This window comes from Scardinius erythrophthalmus (assembly GCF_964197995.2).
Source record: "Scardinius erythrophthalmus genome assembly, chromosome: 12".
Lineage (NCBI taxonomy): Eukaryota > Metazoa > Chordata > Actinopteri > Cypriniformes > Leuciscidae > Scardinius > Scardinius erythrophthalmus.
The window spans coordinates 17372168-17391932 of NC_138232.1; the positions used below are offsets into that span (position 1 = coordinate 17372168).

General features: G+C 38.2%; 1 protein-coding gene across 1 annotated transcript in view; it reads left to right on the forward strand.

Moving 5' to 3' along the window:
• Nucleotides 1-19765, forward strand: part of sgip1a (SH3GL interacting endocytic adaptor 1a) — a 73377-nt gene that overhangs the window by 44579 nt on the left and 9033 nt on the right. Inside the window, exons 8-23 of the mRNA XM_081381715.1 lie at nt 799-810; nt 1636-1657; nt 1823-1964; nt 3363-3451; nt 3963-4049; nt 5314-5388; nt 5749-6510; nt 7633-7757; nt 8121-8274; nt 9491-9550; nt 12810-12869; nt 14844-14955; nt 16510-16665; nt 17767-17899; nt 18427-18629; nt 19231-19295. Of these exons, the coding sequence (XP_081237841.1) occupies nt 799-810; nt 1636-1657; nt 1823-1964; nt 3363-3451; nt 3963-4049; nt 5314-5388; nt 5749-6510; nt 7633-7757; nt 8121-8274; nt 9491-9550; nt 12810-12869; nt 14844-14955; nt 16510-16665; nt 17767-17899; nt 18427-18629; nt 19231-19295 (2257 nt within the window). The remainder of the gene's footprint in view (nt 1-798; nt 811-1635; nt 1658-1822; nt 1965-3362; nt 3452-3962; nt 4050-5313; nt 5389-5748; nt 6511-7632; nt 7758-8120; nt 8275-9490; nt 9551-12809; nt 12870-14843; nt 14956-16509; nt 16666-17766; nt 17900-18426; nt 18630-19230; nt 19296-19765) is intronic.

A 19765-nucleotide genomic window follows, 5' to 3' on the forward strand; every position in this document is an offset into this window, starting at 1 on the left:
GGGCCACCAGCCTTAGTCATCAGCCCAGCTCTTATATTAAAGCATTTGGTTGCATGCCAGTTATTTGCTTGCCCACTCTTGGCTCTGATTGGTGGTGACCATTGCTTACAGCCTATTGGATTAGACTTTGTCACTGGTACTGTACATCATTCCTAATCACTCAGAACTCACGGGCCACACTCAGACTGAACTCAGAACCCTTGTTCCTGGGCTTAATCCAACTATGATGGAGTGAGAATAAGGAAAAAAGAAATATAGTGAAGTTAAATTAGAGTCAGAAAGAAGGAAAATGTACTTTCTTGTCCAGGAGTAAATTTGGTCCAGGAGTATTATGCATGACCACAAAATTTCCCACCGTATGGCGTATCTTTGAAATCTCTTTGTAGTGAAATGAGCAGTACATAATTTCTATGCTTTTGGATCCTCTGAAGACCAAACAGTGCTGAGACAAGCAGTACTGCACAGGTGCAACGTTGGCAATACGTGCATAAATGCCATTTTTAAGAATTGCTGAAATCTGGATGTTTCATATATTCCATATCTTCCCGAGCTATATTATAATTTTATGTCATAAACAGATCAAAATTGAAGTAATTCACTCTTGAACTGTCACTGCCTTCATCTCAAAAAACTGATCTTTAATTGAAAATCATCACTAAAGCACAGCATAAAGGTGAACATAGTTTAATTCACACCATGCAGTTCAGAAGCAGAGGTTGCTTTTGATCTAAGTCTGTATTACTGATTTATCACTTTCTGACCAGGTGTCTCTTCTCTCTTCCTTTTTGCTGGTCACAGAGACGTAGCCCGGTAAGTGCCTTTTACAATTATTTTTCTGTTCACCAGTGCTTGAAACACTTTATGATTCAGTTGAAGCAGTCATACAGAGGGAGAGCTTTTGAATTTTGAAGATATCTATGTTATCAATTTAATGAAATAAGCAAAATATTACATGTTTAAAGAGACTTAATAGTTACATATGATGATATTTCCATATAAAGATGCAAAGGTCAGGACCAGTAAAAATTATTATTTTTATTTTCAAAGTTTATTAACTACTACTCTTTACAGACATTAGCACTCTTATTCACTTTCTCTCCCTCATCTGTTCTATTCTACCTAATAAAAGGCCCATGTGATAGAAATAATGCTTACTTTTGTGCTATAGATCCATGACACCAAAAAATGCTTACTTTGTAAATCAAGCAAATGTCTTTTAAATAATTTGTATGCTGGTTGACGTAGAGCCTTGCATAAGATATGTTGAAGAGTTCTTAATCTAAATACTGTATGATATCTATTATCTCACATTTTAGTCTAAAGAATGCCATTTTGAAATTCATATCCACCATGAAGAACCTGTGATGTAATACCATTTATGACAGTGTTATTTGTTACTAATGCATCAATGAGTCAGATAAGATTGTTCATCAGTCAATCATAGGAATTTTCTGTCAGCTGTAGAATGCATTATGAAACAGTAATTTACTGGACATCAAGGCATTGGTTCTGTCTGAGTTTTACTCACCATTCCCTTGATTAAATTTACCCATAATGCACTATTTTCAGCTGATGAGTGATATGGTGTTATGAGCTTTTAGTCTTATGAATGTTTTGGCCTTCTGTCTGTTTCAGGGGCTGGCAAAAAGAAATCCCAGTAAGTACACTTAATACAATTTATTCTTAGGTTTATGAGTCTGTTGTCTGTCTTTTTAAATCTGACAATCAATAGTTGTCTGGAATTAAATTGTCCTGTGAATATGGAAGTGTGCTTGCATATGTAGGAGTAGGTGTGTTCATATGAACATGATGTTATTCTCAGGTGAAGAAATTGCACGACCGAGACGTGTTGTTCCAACACCCGCACCAACTCTTGCCCCGTCTGCAACACATGCACCTGCGCCTGCGCCTGCGCCTGCACCTGCACCTGCACCTGCACCTGCACCCACTCCCGAGCCTGCTAGGTATCTATATGCACACTTACACACTTTTTGTCTGTTATTTCCAAGTGTATTATTGTTCACAAAAACTATTACAAATACGACAACTAGCAAAGGAAAAATTATATTGTTAACTAAAATAAAAATGAAATAAATGAACTTTGCAGAAGACCAAAAATTAAACTGAAAGTATAAATGTGTACTAAAAAAACTAAAGCAAACTACAGAGAAAATAATTTTTCAGCCAAAGCCGGATGGTCCAATTGAATTAATCTTCCAAGCCAATATATATAACTGGTTGCTTTTAGGTGTAGGTAAAATAAATTTTGCTGAAAAAAAAAGTATGATAAATGTATATATATATATATAACTGGTTGCTTTATAGGTGTAGATAAAATACATTTTGCTGAATATATTAAAATATCTAGTTCAGTCATGAAACTCTAGAGGGCGCATGCTTATAGGTCCTACATGCAATCCGCAAGCAATTACATCATTACCGCATGACACAAGCTGATTGGCCTCTGCTGATCCTGCAAGCCAATGCGATTGCTTGCTCAACATAAAAATAGTCTCTGGGGCTGAATCCGAAATCGCCCCCTAAACCCTCATTCACTATTCCCTACATAAGTCCAATAGTACTGTTCACTTAAAGAAGTGAATGAAAAGGAGTGAGCGAATTCAGACAGCCGTTGAGCGTACATCAGTTGTACACTCGTTATTGCAGTGCAATGTAATGTGGGATTGAATAAGTGCACTCAATAACATTCACTATGGTTTCAGACACCACTACAAATGGTTATCCCCTCAAATAACGCCCGATTTGAGGATAATAGTGGGTGATTTCGGATTCAATCTGGTTCATTGTTTGCTGTAAGCTAGCCTGCAGCGTGCTATCAGAGTTCCTCTGAAACTTCCACCTCCCTTAGCTCCACCTGACCAGATCTGCTACAGGATTTTTTGTCTATTTATGCAATAGCAGCATATCTTACATGCTCACAGCAGTGTGTCTGTGTATCTATTAGCATTAGCAAATCCATACTTGCTCTGCAGCAACAATAATCAACAAAAGCAGCATCAGTGTAGCAGGTCTAGTCCGTCAAGACCAAATACATTAACATTGCCATGTTCAATAACATGTTAAAACTATTCAGAGAGTTGACTTGATTCAACTAATAAAACCTCAATTGAAAACCAAAATACAAAACAGAATAAAAATAAAAACTAGTTACATTCTAAATAAAAAAGTATGCATATATATAACCATGCTTGCTGCAACTTAGAGTCTTTTAAAAATTGTAGTTGTTTAACTGAGTCTAAATGGATTATATCACAAACTTTTAGAGTTGCAGCCTGAATGTGACTAGTCTGCATCTGTGTGGATGACTCATGCAGATCTGGCTTAATTCTCCTCCATTTTAGTAATAAGAAATCTCCAGTGCCAGAGGATGCAACAGCCTTATTCGGCCCTCCACTGGAGACAGCCTTTGATGAGCAGAAGACCAGTGAAGGTACAGTATATCACCCTATCCTTACCTCTTAGTTCTGCTCATGGATGTTGATCTGTCATTTACAGGGTCACTGAATTTTAACCATTCACAATCCAATACAAGCTGATCACGGCCCAAATTCTTTGTGTTACTTCATTCACTTGAACAAAAATTCATTTTTCTGTCATATACAATATGTGTCTTCAGGAGACTCACAGAGGGTATGAAGATGATGCTCATATTTCAGCTATAAGTATTTAAGAGTACTGTTTGTTTGCTTATGAAATCAGTACTTAAGCTTTATATAATGTGAACTATAGAACAAAACATTCATCAGTGCGTACTAGTTGTGTTGCCACCCACTCAATTCCATTTGCAGCAGTTGAGATTAAAACAATTAGATTTACTGGTCATTTATGACAGATATAGGGATAGATAAGTGTTGCATGGTGATTCCTTCCTCTCTGTGAGTCACACAGCTGTTAATTCTGCTCCCCATCAACTGTGTGTCATGTCCTTTTCCATAAATTAGCGGTGATAGAGGAACCTGGGGTTTGGGGTGCACCCCTGCCTGAGCAACACCTAGAATCCTCACTGGCAACACCTTTTACTACAGGAAGTAAGTCATTGCTTGTGTGGCATGATTGCCATCATCCTGGTATCATAAACCCATAAGTTCCAAAATGGTGAACGGTTGACTGAATGGAAAAATCATAATTGCCTCCAGTTTTTTTTATTTTAACTTCCCTTTTGGCAGTCTCCATTAACCTACTAATTTCTCAAGTCATTAGCTATGAAAGCAATGAAGAGTCATCCAGCTCATCCTGTACTCATGTCTTTTGGTGACGGTTTACTCAACGTGGCCTATTTTCATGTGTGTCTATGCTTAAAAAAACAAAAATGATGCTGAGCTGTATCTGTGGGCTTAAGTTAATCTTAAGGCTAAGATTATTAATGAATTTTGGCCTTCTAATAGTGATATATCTCTGAATGTATATTTACATAAATATGTAAATACTAGGGCTTGCATGACTTTTTACTAGATGGCCAGTTGTCTAGGAAAGTAGTCGACTGTGAACTGAGTCAGTATTTACCATATATCAATGACTCAATAGCTGCCTCAACGGTCTGGGCAGCTGGAGAGTTTGATTACAGTGAGAAAGTTGAAAATTGCAAAGTGCTTAAACTATTCATTTAACAAAGCTAATAACATGCAACTACACGGATGCAATTTGTGTACAGATGAATTATCTTTTTGTTGCCATATGAAACAGACTAAAGACTAGTTGTCAAACTAATTCAGCTCTATTTCTCATTGCTAAAAACTTGGTATGTCAATAAAATAAAATAAAGAATTTCTAACCAGTCTTTGAAATCAGAATGAAACAGTAATGATATAAGCTTTGATGTATGTTTAATTAAAACAAATTTATAAACATGTTAATTCTGAGAGCTCTAATAAAATCTTTTTTCTATCAAATTTTGTATGGCCCTTTAAGCACCCTTGTGGCTTCCTGACGGTCCCCGGGCCCTAATTTGAAAACCCTTGAACTAGAGAACTAATCATAGAAATGATTGATTAATTGACTAGTATGTGCAAGCCCTGGTAGATACACACTAAACAAATAAGTGATCCTTACACAAATTAACATAAAAAAATGGTTACATCCTAAATAATATGAAAGTAGTGTGAACTACTAGGTCACAGAGAGTGAAGGGTTATCATAGAGTCTGAGCTATTCATCCCATGCCACAGTCCCTTTCTGTTGTCCCTGACTGCCTGAATGAGACCTTGCCTTTGCATGGTGCTGTGGGGCATGGAGACATGGCCTGGTGGGGGGTGTATGTGAGAGCTTATCTTAGCTGCACTAATGTCATTGCAGCTCTGCCTCCGCTTCCGCCTAAGAATGTGCCGACCTCCCCTCCTCCGATTGAATCTCCTGCTACAGAGCCTACTGGTAAGATCCCCCTCCACCCAGGCTTCAGATAACAGGGGTCTTATACTGCTCCTGAAGGGCCATTGTCCTGCAGATTTTAATGCCACTAATTAAGCACTCCTCAACCAACTAATTAAGGTCTTAAGGCATACTAGAAACTTCCAGGCAGGTGTGTTGGAGCTAAACTCTGCAGGACGTTGGCCTTCTAGGAGCAGGTTGGGACACCCCTGGTCTGTACCAATTATTGGGCCCCAACAAGTGTGTGATTGGTTTGTTTTGTGCTTGTCTTTTATCCCTTGCCTTTTCATTTGTCTTCCCTTGTTTATGGCCCGCTAATAACTCTTCTGTTCCTTTATGATATATGTGTGGTACCTGATGCAGATGTACAGAAAGAAGAGGAAAATTCAAGGCCGACCTCACAGAGGCCCTCTATAACTGATCTGGACAACATCTTTGGTCCAGAAGACTCTCCAAAACCTGGTCAAGATGCTGAAGACAAATGGGTCTGCTTCAATGATGCGTCACCTGAAAGACTACCACCCTCTGAAGGAGGAGAGCCAGCACCTCCACTCCCCTTATCTCCGCCTCTCCCAGCAGAACCAGCACCCCCACTACCTAAATCACCCCCTCCATCTGAGGAGCCGAACCTTTCTTTACCAAAATCTCCACCTCCTCCTGCAGAGCCGGCACCTTCTCCTCCTTCCAGTGAGTCACAAAGGGAAAGCCCCCCACCTGTTCCAAATGTCCCCAAAGACACCACTCCTTCTCCTCCAACTGTCCCGCCTCCTCCGGTGGAAGAGGCCCCGCCCCCACCGACACCAGATGATCTTTTTCAATCCACTACAGTTTTTTCGTCATGTGCTCCTCTGACAGAGAATCGATCAGACTCAACTAACAGCTCGCCAACCACTGTAGAGACAAGTGTATGCACAATCCCTCCGTCCTTGGTTCTGAACCAAGAGGACAAGAAAAGCCCTGATGAGATTCCATCAAAAGAGGACCCCAGTGAGAGCAGCACTTCACCCAAAGAGATTTGTCAAGGACCACGTTCCACACCTCCTCCTCCACCACCTCCTACATACAGGGCGGTAGTGTCATCACCAGGGCCCATTCCTCCAGCTAGTACAGGTGGAAATGAAAGTGGTGAGTCTGATCTAAAAACAAAACAGTCAACCGGACCGGTGGTCACTGAACATTAACGGTTTAGTTCACCCGAAAATTAGCATTCTGTCATCATTTACTTACCCACCTGTATTTTGAAACCCGAATGAAGTTCTTCTTTCTGTGGAGCACAAAATGAGTTATTAGCAGAAAGCTTGTCTTTCCACATGTTGAAAGTAAATGATAGCCATGGCTATCAAGCAAGATTTTCCAAAAGAAAAAAATGTCAGTGAATACTTCAGTCTGTTCCTCACACAAAGCTATCACATGGCTTCAGAATACTTGAAATATAGAGCTAAAGTCATATGGAATTCTTTTATTATGCTTTTTGGTCCTTTTTGGAGCTTGACAACTGCTGGTCCCCATCCACTCTCATAATTTGAATGAGAGCAGCTCAGACATCTGGTAAACTTCTCCTTCTGTATGTCAGTGAAGAACGAAAGTCACTCAGGTTTGAATGATGAGTAATACGTTTTTAATTTTAGGTGAACTAACCCTTTAAAAAATGACAACCACCAATAAAAAAAAAAATCCACGTTATTGAATAAACACATTTTGATTTATAGAATATACCCTTGGGTAATAAGCAGTAACAAAAGTTTCTGTATATTGAAAATGCATATAAATTCAGAGTCTGAATTTCAAGTCGTTCTGCTTTAGTCACCACCATGTAATATGGGTTTTTACAGGAGAGCCTTTTTAGTAAGAGGGGTGAAGTGAATTATATCTGACAACTTTTTGCCTCGTTATTTTCTATATAGAGACATGTACATTCCCACCACTCTTGTGCATAATGGTACTACTACATTTTTGGGTTTCGTGTTTTAGCAGTGCTCTAATCAGAAGTGTCATGCATCTATTTTTATATACCGTAAGCATCTTTATTTGCAAAGATACAAATAATGGTTTGTTTTCATTGTTTCCACAGTATATTCTAAGCTCATCCTGGCTTTCTATAGGTGATTTGTAAGGCTATTTTGATCAAGTATCATAACTTTTTTAATACATTGCCATTTTATCCAAATTAGGTAGAACTCTTGAATGGGCTTGATGCATGTTACTGTTTGTATGGCTTTGCTTTAATGGAATACTCTTGCTCCACAGGCTCCTCCTCCCCTGTACGCCCATCTACCCCATTGGCTACCAGCAGCTCTCCCCCTCCCCCTCCCCCACCTCGGCCACCCTCACGACCCAAACTGCCTCCAGGGAAACCAAGCGTAGGGGATGTGGTACGTGATAACATAAAAAAAATTACAATACTTTCAAATGGTAAATATTACTGTCCCTGTTAGTTCCCTACAGTCTCAGTGTCACTGACCTTTTTATGACCCAATTCATTTTAAAAACATTTATAGAGTGTAAGAACTCATTCCTCAGAAAACCAGACCCAGCCTTAAAGTTGACATTTACTACATATTTAGTTTTCATTCAATAAAATTCTTTATTTAATGAAACAAAAAACAAGGAACACTACCACAGAGTGCTCAGAGTAAATTTCCTCCTGATTACCTGACCAGAATGATAAACTCCTACTCTTTTGTTACTGAATATCCCCTCTGTCTATTCTTCCTTTTCCCTGCTTTTCGTATCAGAATCGGCCGTTCAGCCCCCCTGTACACTCGTCAAGCCCCCCTCCTCTGGCTCCGCTGGCCCGTGCGGAGAGCACCTCTTCCATCTCCTCCACCAACTCTCTGAGTGCTGCCACCACTCCCACCGTCGGTAAAGAGCTCTCCGTGTCTGTGTCAGGTGTGACTCCATTTCCCATCATTCTCTCTGCTTTGCCATGCTGCTCTGTCTTTATGTGTCTGCTCTGGAAATCAGCCTTTCTATCTAGAATTCAGTGTAACAGGGGCCTCTGTTTCTTAAGGTGCCATAGTTGTAATCACAGTTTTGAATTCACTGTAGTGATATTTTCACAGCTTTGTTTTAGTTTAGAGTAAAACAGTATGGTGATGCTGCTGATGCTGATGCTGCTGTTTAGTTTATAATACTGAAGTGAAATCTCCAGCATTCTGCAGTCATGTATTAGATCGCTGGAAATTATGGCGGAAGATTCATTCCTTTGCTGAAAATATAGTTTTGCTTATCATAGACTGAATAATAGCTTGACTGTGTGCCTGTTGTTCATAATTTTGTCTTGTGCGTGTTTAAGTGGAAATATTGCTGGGATTAATTGGATATTGGATAAGTTCTATTCTATAAGTTAAATTATAATCCCTAAAATTCTTGTCCATCTGTATGTATCTTTACATTGTAAAAATAAACAAAGGCCTAAAAAGGTGTTTGACGATTTACAAAAAAAATTATTAACTAAAATGCATGTTTTCTAACTTGCAGTGACATATCTTAAAATTTGTGCCTTTGTTTTGTCTGAAGATGCACACCAGTAATGTTTTTTCTAAGGCACGTTTATAAAAGCCACTTAAATACTCTAATTTAACTAAGGCCTAGTCCTGGCTTAGTCTAAGCCCTGTCTGTGAAACCAAGCCAGTGTGTCTTTGCTGGACTTTTCAAAATGGTACATCTGCTGTACCAGTCTGAATGCTTTTATTGGAAGCTTTCATTGATGCCAGGCAGGGAAAGATTTTGTTCCATATTTTCCTGAGATTTGCAAACAGTTTTGTCATGTGAATCAAGAGTTTATTAATCTAGAGCTTTTCATGGATGTTGGTCTATCTGTTGCTTGTGCTATTCCATCTTTTTGGGGAGTTTTTGCATCATTTTGGATTTTTTTTTTTTTTTTACCATTCCATTCACTTTTCTTCAGTTATCGTCTTTTTAGTCTTTTAAATCTGTGCCGTGCATACATTGTTACGTCTAAGTTTAATGACTTGTTACTTTTTAGTTTTTCTTTGCAATTATTTGTTATTTAATTTGAATTACGTTTATTTTATTTTTTTTGTGTGTGTTTTGTCGTCTTTCTTGTCCTGTCTTTTGGGCTGACGTATTTGTCTGATGTCAGAAGATGACGCTTTTGTAGACAAACTTCCCAACTTTGAGAGACGGGCAGACGTTCCAGCAGGTACGCTATGAAACCCTCCTGATTTAATGGATGGGATGGAGACCACTGATTCAACAATGTAACAAATGGTTACATTACCCATAGAGTCAGTTGTCAGAGCATAGCTCATTCATGGTGATATTTTTTTTTTTTTCACCAGTGACTAAACTAGTAAATAAGATTAAAAATGAGTTGATTTTCACATAAAGAGTCTTTAAAGGAATTTACCAAGTCATTTGCGACTTAATGTCTATGGGCAGAATCGTTGGCTCGTTGTTGATTACAGAAATAGCTGTAGTACAGATAAATAAAGCTGGCAGTACAGATAGAAAATATGCTACTATCACAGCACAAACCGTAACTAATGTAAGAATAATTATAACAATTGAATGGAGGCCTGTTAGCAGACTTGTGTGATTAAAAACTGCATACAGCCTTATCTGTACAGTTATATTCAACTCGTGTCTGAGCAGCTAAAAAAGTGAACATGGATACTTTCGTTGGGACATGGAACATGAGCTAAGTTGAGCTAACTCTTAGTAATATATTTGGTAACAAAAAAATGGATACGTCGTATTCTCAATTCTGATAGGATGAGCCATTTTTGAAGCTGTTGAAAAATAATAGATATAGTAAATTATTGTAAAATAAAACAATAATAAACACACATCTGTGACTGGATATTCTATATGAATTTTTAAATAATAACAACTGCAAAATCTTACAGTTAGGGTATTGAACTGTATACTTTGCAGAAGAATTATTATGATTGTTATTAATAATAAATTGAACTGTCTTTTGTCATATGGCTGTTGCTGCAATTGTATAAAATGATGCATTTACTGTTTATTTTTTTATAAACTTGTACTTCATGTAGTGATCAGCAGCATACCTTGCTGATTCTGTCCATAGACATTAGGTGATAAATAACCCAGAATATTCCTTTAATTCACCAAAGACTGGCATTTTAAGCACATACTAAAAAAAAACATATTTTTTATTTTTACTCATCTCATGTTGATTACAGTCAAACACTATTTGCCACAGTATTTACTTTTACATCCATTTTAATTCTTTCTGCCATATTTTGCTCTTCACATCCATGAAAGATGACGTGTCTATTTAGCCCATCATGCATGTCAGAGACTGCTCCGTCTGTATCACATGCAACACCCCACACTGACATCAAGAACCAGGAACAGAAGAGTCTTTTAGTCCCTGAAAAGCATCTGTCTGGCTGTAGACTCTTCAGAAAACTCAAAGAGCACCACCATGCTGCTTGAACAGATGACACACACACACACACACACACACATCCCCTCAGTGTTTGAAGTGCGGTCTGGAATTTGGCCCAAGTGGCAGCAGTGCTGATCAGTATGCCTGCCTCCACATACGTTTGAGTGGAGAGCTCTCAGATGTTGCATCTGGATAAAAGCATTTCTAACATCATCATGTTACAAAGGTCGAGCTTTACTGCCACATAAATTTAGTCCTCACAGGTGAAATTCACATATTTAAATGTTATCTTCATTATCCTATGCTGCATTTCATTCAAATTCAAATGTGGGATATTCCTACTTGATATCTCTGACCATAAAGTGCCAGATGCTCAGAGGATGACATACATAATTATCTTTGCAATTATTTTATTGTCAAAAATGAAGACTCTATTCAATGCAAGCATTTAATCTGCAAGGGTGTGATTATCAACAGAAGACCATTTACTGTGTTTTATCTTTCTCTATCAATTTCCTAAACAGTTTTTTAAATCCTATAATGTAAGAACTATGAGTCATTGATTCATTTTATTATGTTAATCATTAACTGTGTTAATAATCTACCTGGGTTGCAATAAGTTTCCAAGTTCAAATTCAGTTGATCTTCTATTGCGCTATTCCAGGTAGGACATTCTGAGATGAAGGGAATGTAGTATTAGAGCATCAATATAACAGTTCAAGATTACGCATTGAGATGCTCAGAGTTATTGTACAACTCGCATCTTCTCATTGCTTAAGTGATCTTCACTTCATTCATAGTCCTGGTTTTGTCTAAAGTTGTATTACCACTCTCCAGCACAGTAGAAGAAGCCCTCATTTGCTTTTCCCACTTGTGTCACCCATTACCACCCCCTGTTGCCCATCATCCCTACTGCAGCTACCTCATCCAATTCACATATCAGACGTGAAATAGGCCTATACACACGATATACGTTTAACAAAACACAAGCTGTAGCTTATTAGGTCCATATTGTGAAGATGTAACCAAAAGCATTTTTAAATACCTATTTTAAAAGAAATAGTTTACCCAAAAATAAAAATCTATCATTATTTACACATGTTGTTCTAAACTCCTTCGCTATTATTTCTTCCATGGAACAAAAGTATACACTGAAATAACAAAAACAATATAAAAGCACCATAAACGTATATGTTGATTTAAGTTTGTATGAGGAACAGACTGAAATGTAAGTCACGATTTACTGATAATCTTCCTCTCCAGCTAGGATCATTAAACTCAAGAATCAAATGAAGAACAATTCTTTCACGAAAAATTTCAGAAGACTTGGAATATAGTGCAGAAGTTCCTGCTATGATACTTTGTCAAGTTGCTTCAGACACCATGCACCATGTAAATGCAAGAGTGCTTTTTTGTCCATTTTAGAGAAAAAATTACAGTATATGGGTTTAAAATGTCAAAAGGGTGAGTGACTATTACAGAACATTTAATTTTGGATGATCTATTCCTTCAAAAGTTTAAAAATAAGCTATTTAACATCATCCTTGAATCCAGAGGCTTTAATTTCTAAGCAGCTCAAATCATCTCAAGCGTTCATCTGTCCTGATATTATACGTAAACGAATCAGAATGTTAAAATATTTGATAGAATATCATTTTTGTACACTCTTTGAATCTCCCAGCTCTCGAAAAAAGTCACTTCTCAAAAGTTTGCACATGCTTCCTTGTTAATAACAACTATACATCTGAAGCTAATAGCACCTTAAATCCGTAATTCGTCTGGATGCAAAAAATGACTGATAATTATACAAAGATTGAACTATTTTTATTGTTTTCCCTTTTGTGAATGTTTCACACATCATAGTCATCCCCATCTAAAGTGAATTGTGACCATCTTTGACCTCTGACCTGTGCCCCGGCCCCCCATCACTGTGCCGTATGATGGACCTGTGTGTGACTCACGCTACTGTCCTTCTCTCCCCCTTCTCCTTCCCTGCCTCTCCTCACTCCCCCCCGTCCTTATACCTCCTCCCCCTCCAACACAGAGACAGACCAGCCCTCCCTCGTGTGGTTTGACAGAGGCAAGTTTTATTTAACCTTTGAAGGTAAGTTGGGGTTTATATCTAAGGACGTAGCGCGTGCACACTCAAGTCTCATCTCTGACTCCCCCCTTTCTCACGCATTCGTTCCTTCATCAAATCACCATGACATCTGCTTTGCTCTGTATATCTGCTTTGCCATTTAACTGTTCATCTTACAGTCACTGGCAGCTTTTCTTTTCCTTCACGACCATCATATTTCCTCCTGCGTCACTAATATGTCTTCTGGTTCTTGTGGCTCGTCCGCTTTGATCTTTTCATTTCGACTTTGGTCTTGGATCATCATAACACATTGTTTCAGCTTCAGGTGCATGCCATTGAAGCCGAGTGTTATCTGTTTCAACTTCCATTCAACTTCTCTTCCATTCTTTTTTCTTTTTATCTTATAAATCCAAATTAATAGACTTGCATTCAAATTCAAGCATTCAAAAAAGACTAGAAACGGCCTCACGTAGAAAAGCATAAATTGTATTATATTGTTAAAAGAAGAAATACTGAAAAACTGGTTAAAAAATAATCAGCTTGTGATTGTGATTCATTGTTTACCACAATTAAAATCTCTATGTAAACATACCGTGGTACAGTAATATTTAGACACTTTTAAACGCTTAAGCCACACTGAAAAATACATCAAACCATGTCGCATCTTGCAAAAAATGCTACTATATTTTTTCTAGTAAAATTTTTAGCAGATTATGTAAAGCAAACTTTTTGACTTGGTTTTGTATTTTGTTTTATAATTGCAAAGCCAGATTTTTAAATGTGATGTAAGTGTCCTTACATTAAAGGGATACTCCACTTTAAAATGAAAATTCTGTCATCATATACTCACCCTCATGTTGTTTCGAACCTGTATGAATTTCTTTCTTCTGCTGAAGAGAAAGGAAGATATTTAGAAGAATGTCAGTAACCAGACAGTTTCTGGTACCATTGACTTCCATAGTAGGAAACAAGTAATAAAAACTCGGTGAGTGTTTTAGCGCAATTTTCTCACCTCATGGGATCACAACACTAAGAGATAGTAAATCTTTTCCTGGATTTTTTTTGTGCGTTCCCGAGATTAGACCTTCCTTAACATAATGCCGAAAACCCGAAGTCTCTAGGTGGTCTGGTTGAGGAGTAGATAGAAGTGCAAGATTGGTGCGCACAGACGCACAGAACAGAAATCATGAGTTAACAATCGCAATTTGTCCGGTGGAAAATTGCGCTAAAAATATATACTATGGAAGTCAATGGTACCAGAAACTGTCTGGTTACTGACATTCTTCTAAATATCTTCCTTTCTGTTCAGCAGAAGAAAGAAATTCATACAGGTTCGAAACAACATGAGGGTGAGTATATGATGACAGAATTTTCATTTTAAAGTGGAGTATCCCTTTAAGGATTGTTTACTTATCACTGAAACGTCACAACAATAATTAATATGTTAAATAATACAGATATACTTTATGGTTTTAATGCTACTTCATTTACCGATGTCTTTGTTGCTGACTTTCGTTGATATAATTTAACGATATAAACAACCAAATGACTTTATTTGTTGTTTTTCTGCGTTGTGTTTGCTATGCCCAAAGTGAGCTATCTGTCCTTTGAGAATGCATTAGGTGAAATCCACAGTAATCTTCAGCATTGCAAATAAGCTTAAAGCAAGAAAATAAACTTGCACACTTTTACTGACAAGTCCTAATAATGTGGTCAAGACAAATAAGCAGAAAATAGTTTTCATCTGGAGAAGGCATTGTGCTAGATTTTAGGTCTGGGTTCAAGCGCCTTGCTAAAATACAAATGAATAAATTTGTTTTGTCAGCTGCTGATTGTATTGTTTGTCTATTTGTTTGTATTTCCATTTCTCTCATTCTTTATCACCCATGTATTTGCCTCTTGTGATGTAGCTCAGTGACTGATCGAAATTGTGTTTTTGTCTGTAAACACATTCTGACTCTGAGTCTGTGTTGTGTGTGCGTGTTTTTGTTCTCTCAGGCTGTTCTCGAGGGCCCAGTCCCCTCACCATGGGGGCCCAGGACACGCTGCCTGTGGCTGCAGCTTTCACAGAGACAGTCAGTGCCTACTTCAAAGGAGCTGACCTCAATAAGTATGACACGATATCTCAAAACAGATTCACATCTAGCTCTGAAGTTCTACTTTGTGTGTGAATAAAGAACAAAATTCTTATTTTTCCGCCTCTTCGTTGAGAAATGCACACCTAGAACATTTTACTAAGGGATATTATTAAATGAAATGAACATATAGCTGACCTTTAGATATTTTGTCTGTCTGTATTTTGTGTAGCAGTCTAAATGGGGTAGAACACCGGACGTGCAGCTCAGCGCCGCGCCGCGCCACGTCTGGGGCAACTCTCACCTGAAAATCCAATAACATCAGCAATTTTCTGATTTCTGTAAATAAATATAAAACTAAATGTATATTGCAGCACAAGGTGAAGTCCGTATATACATTAACTACGATTTGAGACACATAAATGTAAATTTAATATAAAACTATGTAAATGGCGCTCTGTGGCGCGGCAGTATTTTGAACACGGTCCTGAGCCGTTGCTGGGCGCCGCGGACAGACGCCGAAAGGCGCCGCCGGTGTGTGTACTCTCATAGAGAATAATGTGTTCGAATTTAAAAGATGTGGCGCTGCGCGGCGCTGAGCTGCGTGTCCGGTGTGCGACCCCCTTAAGGCTGTGTCCGAAATCGCCCCCTATACCTTTAAATAGAGCACTCTTTGAGGGAACAGCCGTGTGTAGTGTTGTCTGAAACAATAGTGGACGTTATCAAGTGCTCTTATTCAATCCCAAAATGCACCTCAATAACAAGTATACAACCGATGTACACTCAATGGCTAGAGAATACCCATAATGCACTTTGAGGGTTGCGTCAAATTAATTCCCGCTGCATCTTAATCATCCATCCATTCATTTTCCAAACTGCTGGTCAGTGTTGCTACAGCATAATAATATGCTGTAATTCCTTTTTAATTGATTATTAAATTGTTTAATTATGGTTTGTGCATAGTTTCCATGACAGTTCAAAATAAATGTTTTTCTTTCTACTGGAGCAGCCAGTTTGCTAAATTTCAAATGATTATTAAACAAGCACAAACTATGCAAAAGCAGAAGCCCTTCCGGCGCTCTCAGTGTCTGAATTCGATCACTCGTTTTCATTCAAGTAGTGAATTTGATTTGATCCCAGTTACAGTTTAGCTCTTGAACAAATTTTGGGGGGGGGGGGGGTATTTTTTTTAAAATAAGGTATTTTTTTTAAAAATACCTTTAAAATAAAGCAAAAATACTTTAATCCTTGCTAGCGTTAAGAAGCTAGAGTCAGTTAAATATGTCATTATCCTTCCCCACATTTGCATAAGTTAAATGATATGACTTTTACATAATTAACATGAAGATACATGAATACGATACGGCCACGGCTGTTTTTGACACAGCCTTACTTTGAAAGCACATTTAAGTATTGGAATGAAGTAACTGTCATCTCTCTCCCTCACTAATCTCTTCTGTTTATCTGTTTTTCTTTCCTGTTCACTTTATTACAGCACATAAAATGTTTTATTGATCTCTCTGTTTCTAACACTGTTTCACACACCAGACCTCTACTTATGTACGTGTTTAATAATGTCGCTCTCTAAGGTCTGTGGTGAAGATCACCGGAGAGATGGTGTTGTCCTTCCCAGCAGGCATCACAAGGCATTTTGCAAATAACCCCTCGCCCGCTGTGCTAACCTTCAGCATAACCAACTACAGTCGTCTGGAACACGTCCTTCCTAACCCACAGTTACTGTGCTGGTAATAACATTGATCTAACATCACCTACAACAGAACCTTCACAGACCTTAAACCCCATCATACAGTATGTATTGATTAGTGATCATTACAAATGTCATTATTAGTCCCACAAGTTAAAGGATTAGTTCACTTCAGAATTAAAATTTCCTGATAATTTACTCACCACCACGTCATCCAAGATGTTCATGTCTTCATTTCTTCAGTCGAAAAGAAATTACGTTTTTTGAGGAAAACATTCCAGGATTTTTCTCCATATGGTGGACTTCAATGGGGTATGGTTTGAAGATCCAAATTGAACGCGTGACATAGGCGGAAGCCTTAATTTCTTTTCGACTGAAGAAAGAAAGACATGAACATCTTGGATGACGTGGGGGTGACTACATTTTCAGGAAATTTTAATTCTGAAGTGAACTCATCCTTTAAGCATCAGCCATGAAATGTATTATGAATTGTTGCTTATGGACTATTATAATTAGTAATGGAAGGAGAGTTTGTAACTCATGGTAATACTTCTGTATAGTTAAGCGCATCTACTCAGGGTGAGATCTCGCTTCAGAATCATTCGTATCTGCCTACAGTCAGCTGAGGGTGACTCATGTACTGTATGACTAATCACAATGTGATTCAACACTTTTGGAGGGTAGTATATCATTCTCTGTTTTCTGTGGGGAAGTGATCATTTACTGATTTGGCAAAGGCATTCTTATACACTCCCCCTCAAATGTTTGGGGTCTGTAAGTCTCTTATGCTGATCAAAAATACAGTAAAACCTGTAATATTGTGAAATATGTCATTTATTCCTGTGATGGTAAAGCTGAATTCTCAGCTTCATTACTCCAGTCTTCAGTGTCACATGAAGAAAATCATTCTAATGTGATGAGTTGGTGCTCAAGAAACATTTCAGTTACACTTTATTTAAAGGTGACGTTGTTACAGTGTAGTTACACAAACAAGTGCTGAGTAATATTAATAAACTACATTTACTTATATAGGGTTAGGGTTTGGTTTAGGGTTAGTTGTTCGTAAGAAATGATAATGGCTATTTGTTTATTTCAGTTTAGTATGATTTGAAGATTAAATGTACTTTCAAATTTCCTACAGTGACACCACACAGCCAAATCCAAACTCAAAGGAGTTCTGGGTGAATATGCCAAACCTGATGACCCATTTAAAGAAAGTGTCGGAGCAGAAGCCACAGGCAACTTACTACAATGTAGACATGCTGAAATATCAGGTGAGAAGAACCGAACCTCAAAGTCATTATTCAGCTCAAGTCAGTGTTGATTCAGTTCAGTTCAGTTCAGTTTATCATGTACGAGTAAACAAAAATGTCCTTAAAAACAAACTTAAAGGGATATTTCACCAACCCGCCCATAGGGGGTGGGATGTCACGATAAAACGGCGTCTTTTCAGTTTCGAGTCAACTAGTAGCCTAGTTGTATCATTTCTTCCTATACCGCCCTCTGTAACCGGTAGGCGTGGCTTGGGAGTGGCCTCGTAGGGCAGTGAAGCAAGTGCATTCTGGGAGTTGTTGTCTTTCATCCACATGAGCCAAAAATACATTTTCTGGCTTTTCTCAGTCTAGAAGGCACCAACTTCTAAAATAATTTCACATTTCTACTACATAAATGACCCAATTTAAATACACATTCATCTTTCCAGTGGTAAAATATCCCTTTAAATTAACAAAATCAACATTTGCTTTATTGTTTTTGTGATATTTGAGGATCATCTACCACTTCATTTCCCTATGTGCATCAGGTGTTACCGAAGGGTCTACAGTCCACTCCTTTAAATCTAGCAGTGAGCTGGAGGTGTGAGCCCACCAGTACCGACCTGAGGATAGACTACAAATACAACGGTGGGGCCATGACCACTCCTGTCGCCCTCAACAATGTTCAGTTCCTCATCCCTGTGGACGGAGGCGTCAGCAAACTGCAGGCTGTGCTTCCTCCAGCTGCCTGGTAAGGGACTCTTCTAGAAATGGAATTCTAGTCTTCAAAACTCGAATCGTCATTGTGAAAATCAAGCATTATGACGGACCCTTTTCACAGACTGTGATGATGCGATTCCACGGTATCAACATCACAAATCTAGTTAAGTTTTATTGTAAAATGTAACATTTATAACGTTATACTTGTTATAATGGTATACTTGTTGGCATTATATTACCTTGGCAGTAAATGAGAAAAATGTAAATTGATGCTGCTGTGAGAGTGTTTCTAATAGAACGGCTGATGGAGTGACGGCAAATTTGACATCTTTCTCTCTTCTGACTGCTGTAATCAATCTCTTGATATTTTTTCCTCTTTTGGAAAGTTGTGGAAATGCTACAGATTTTTCTTTTGCTATTAGACTAAATGGAATACAAAAATGTCATTTTCTGTCTTCACCCTACTACGACGATTTCCACTGACTTAGAACCCCCTGAAATGTGCATTGAAGTGTGCATTGTACTTTAGTTATAGAGTTTGAAAAATTACACTATGAATAGTTCTAGATTTGACCGTTTGACAGTTTTCTTTCTTTCTAGATAATATACTAATTTTATTGGTACCTTTATAGGAATGCAGAACAGCAGAGAATCTTATGGAAGATTCCTGATATTTCGCAGAAGTCTGAGAATGGAGGTGAGAATTATTATTAAATTTTGTCTATATATACACTGATGCTCAAAAGTTTGTGGTCTGTAAGATCCCTTATTCTCACAAAAGGCTTCATTTATTTGATCAAAAATACAGTAATATATTTTAAAATGCAATTTTCTGTGATGGCATAGCATATGTAACCCTCGTTCCCTGAGTTGGGAATGGAGACGTTACGTCGGATGACGACGAATGGGGTTTCGCTTAGAAAGCCTGTCATCTTCGAGTATATAAAATGAGCCAATGGCAATGAAATGCCATGGGTCTGCGGAATTTGCATAGCGTATCTCCGCCCCACGCCGGGGGTATATAAGGAAGTACGCCGGCAACATGCAGATATGTCTTCGCTGAGGAGCCGAGACTGAACTCAGGCGTTCCCAGCGGTACAGCGGAAGTGGCAGGGAGACGTAACGTCTCCGTTCCCTACTCAGGGAACGAGGGTTACATACGTAACC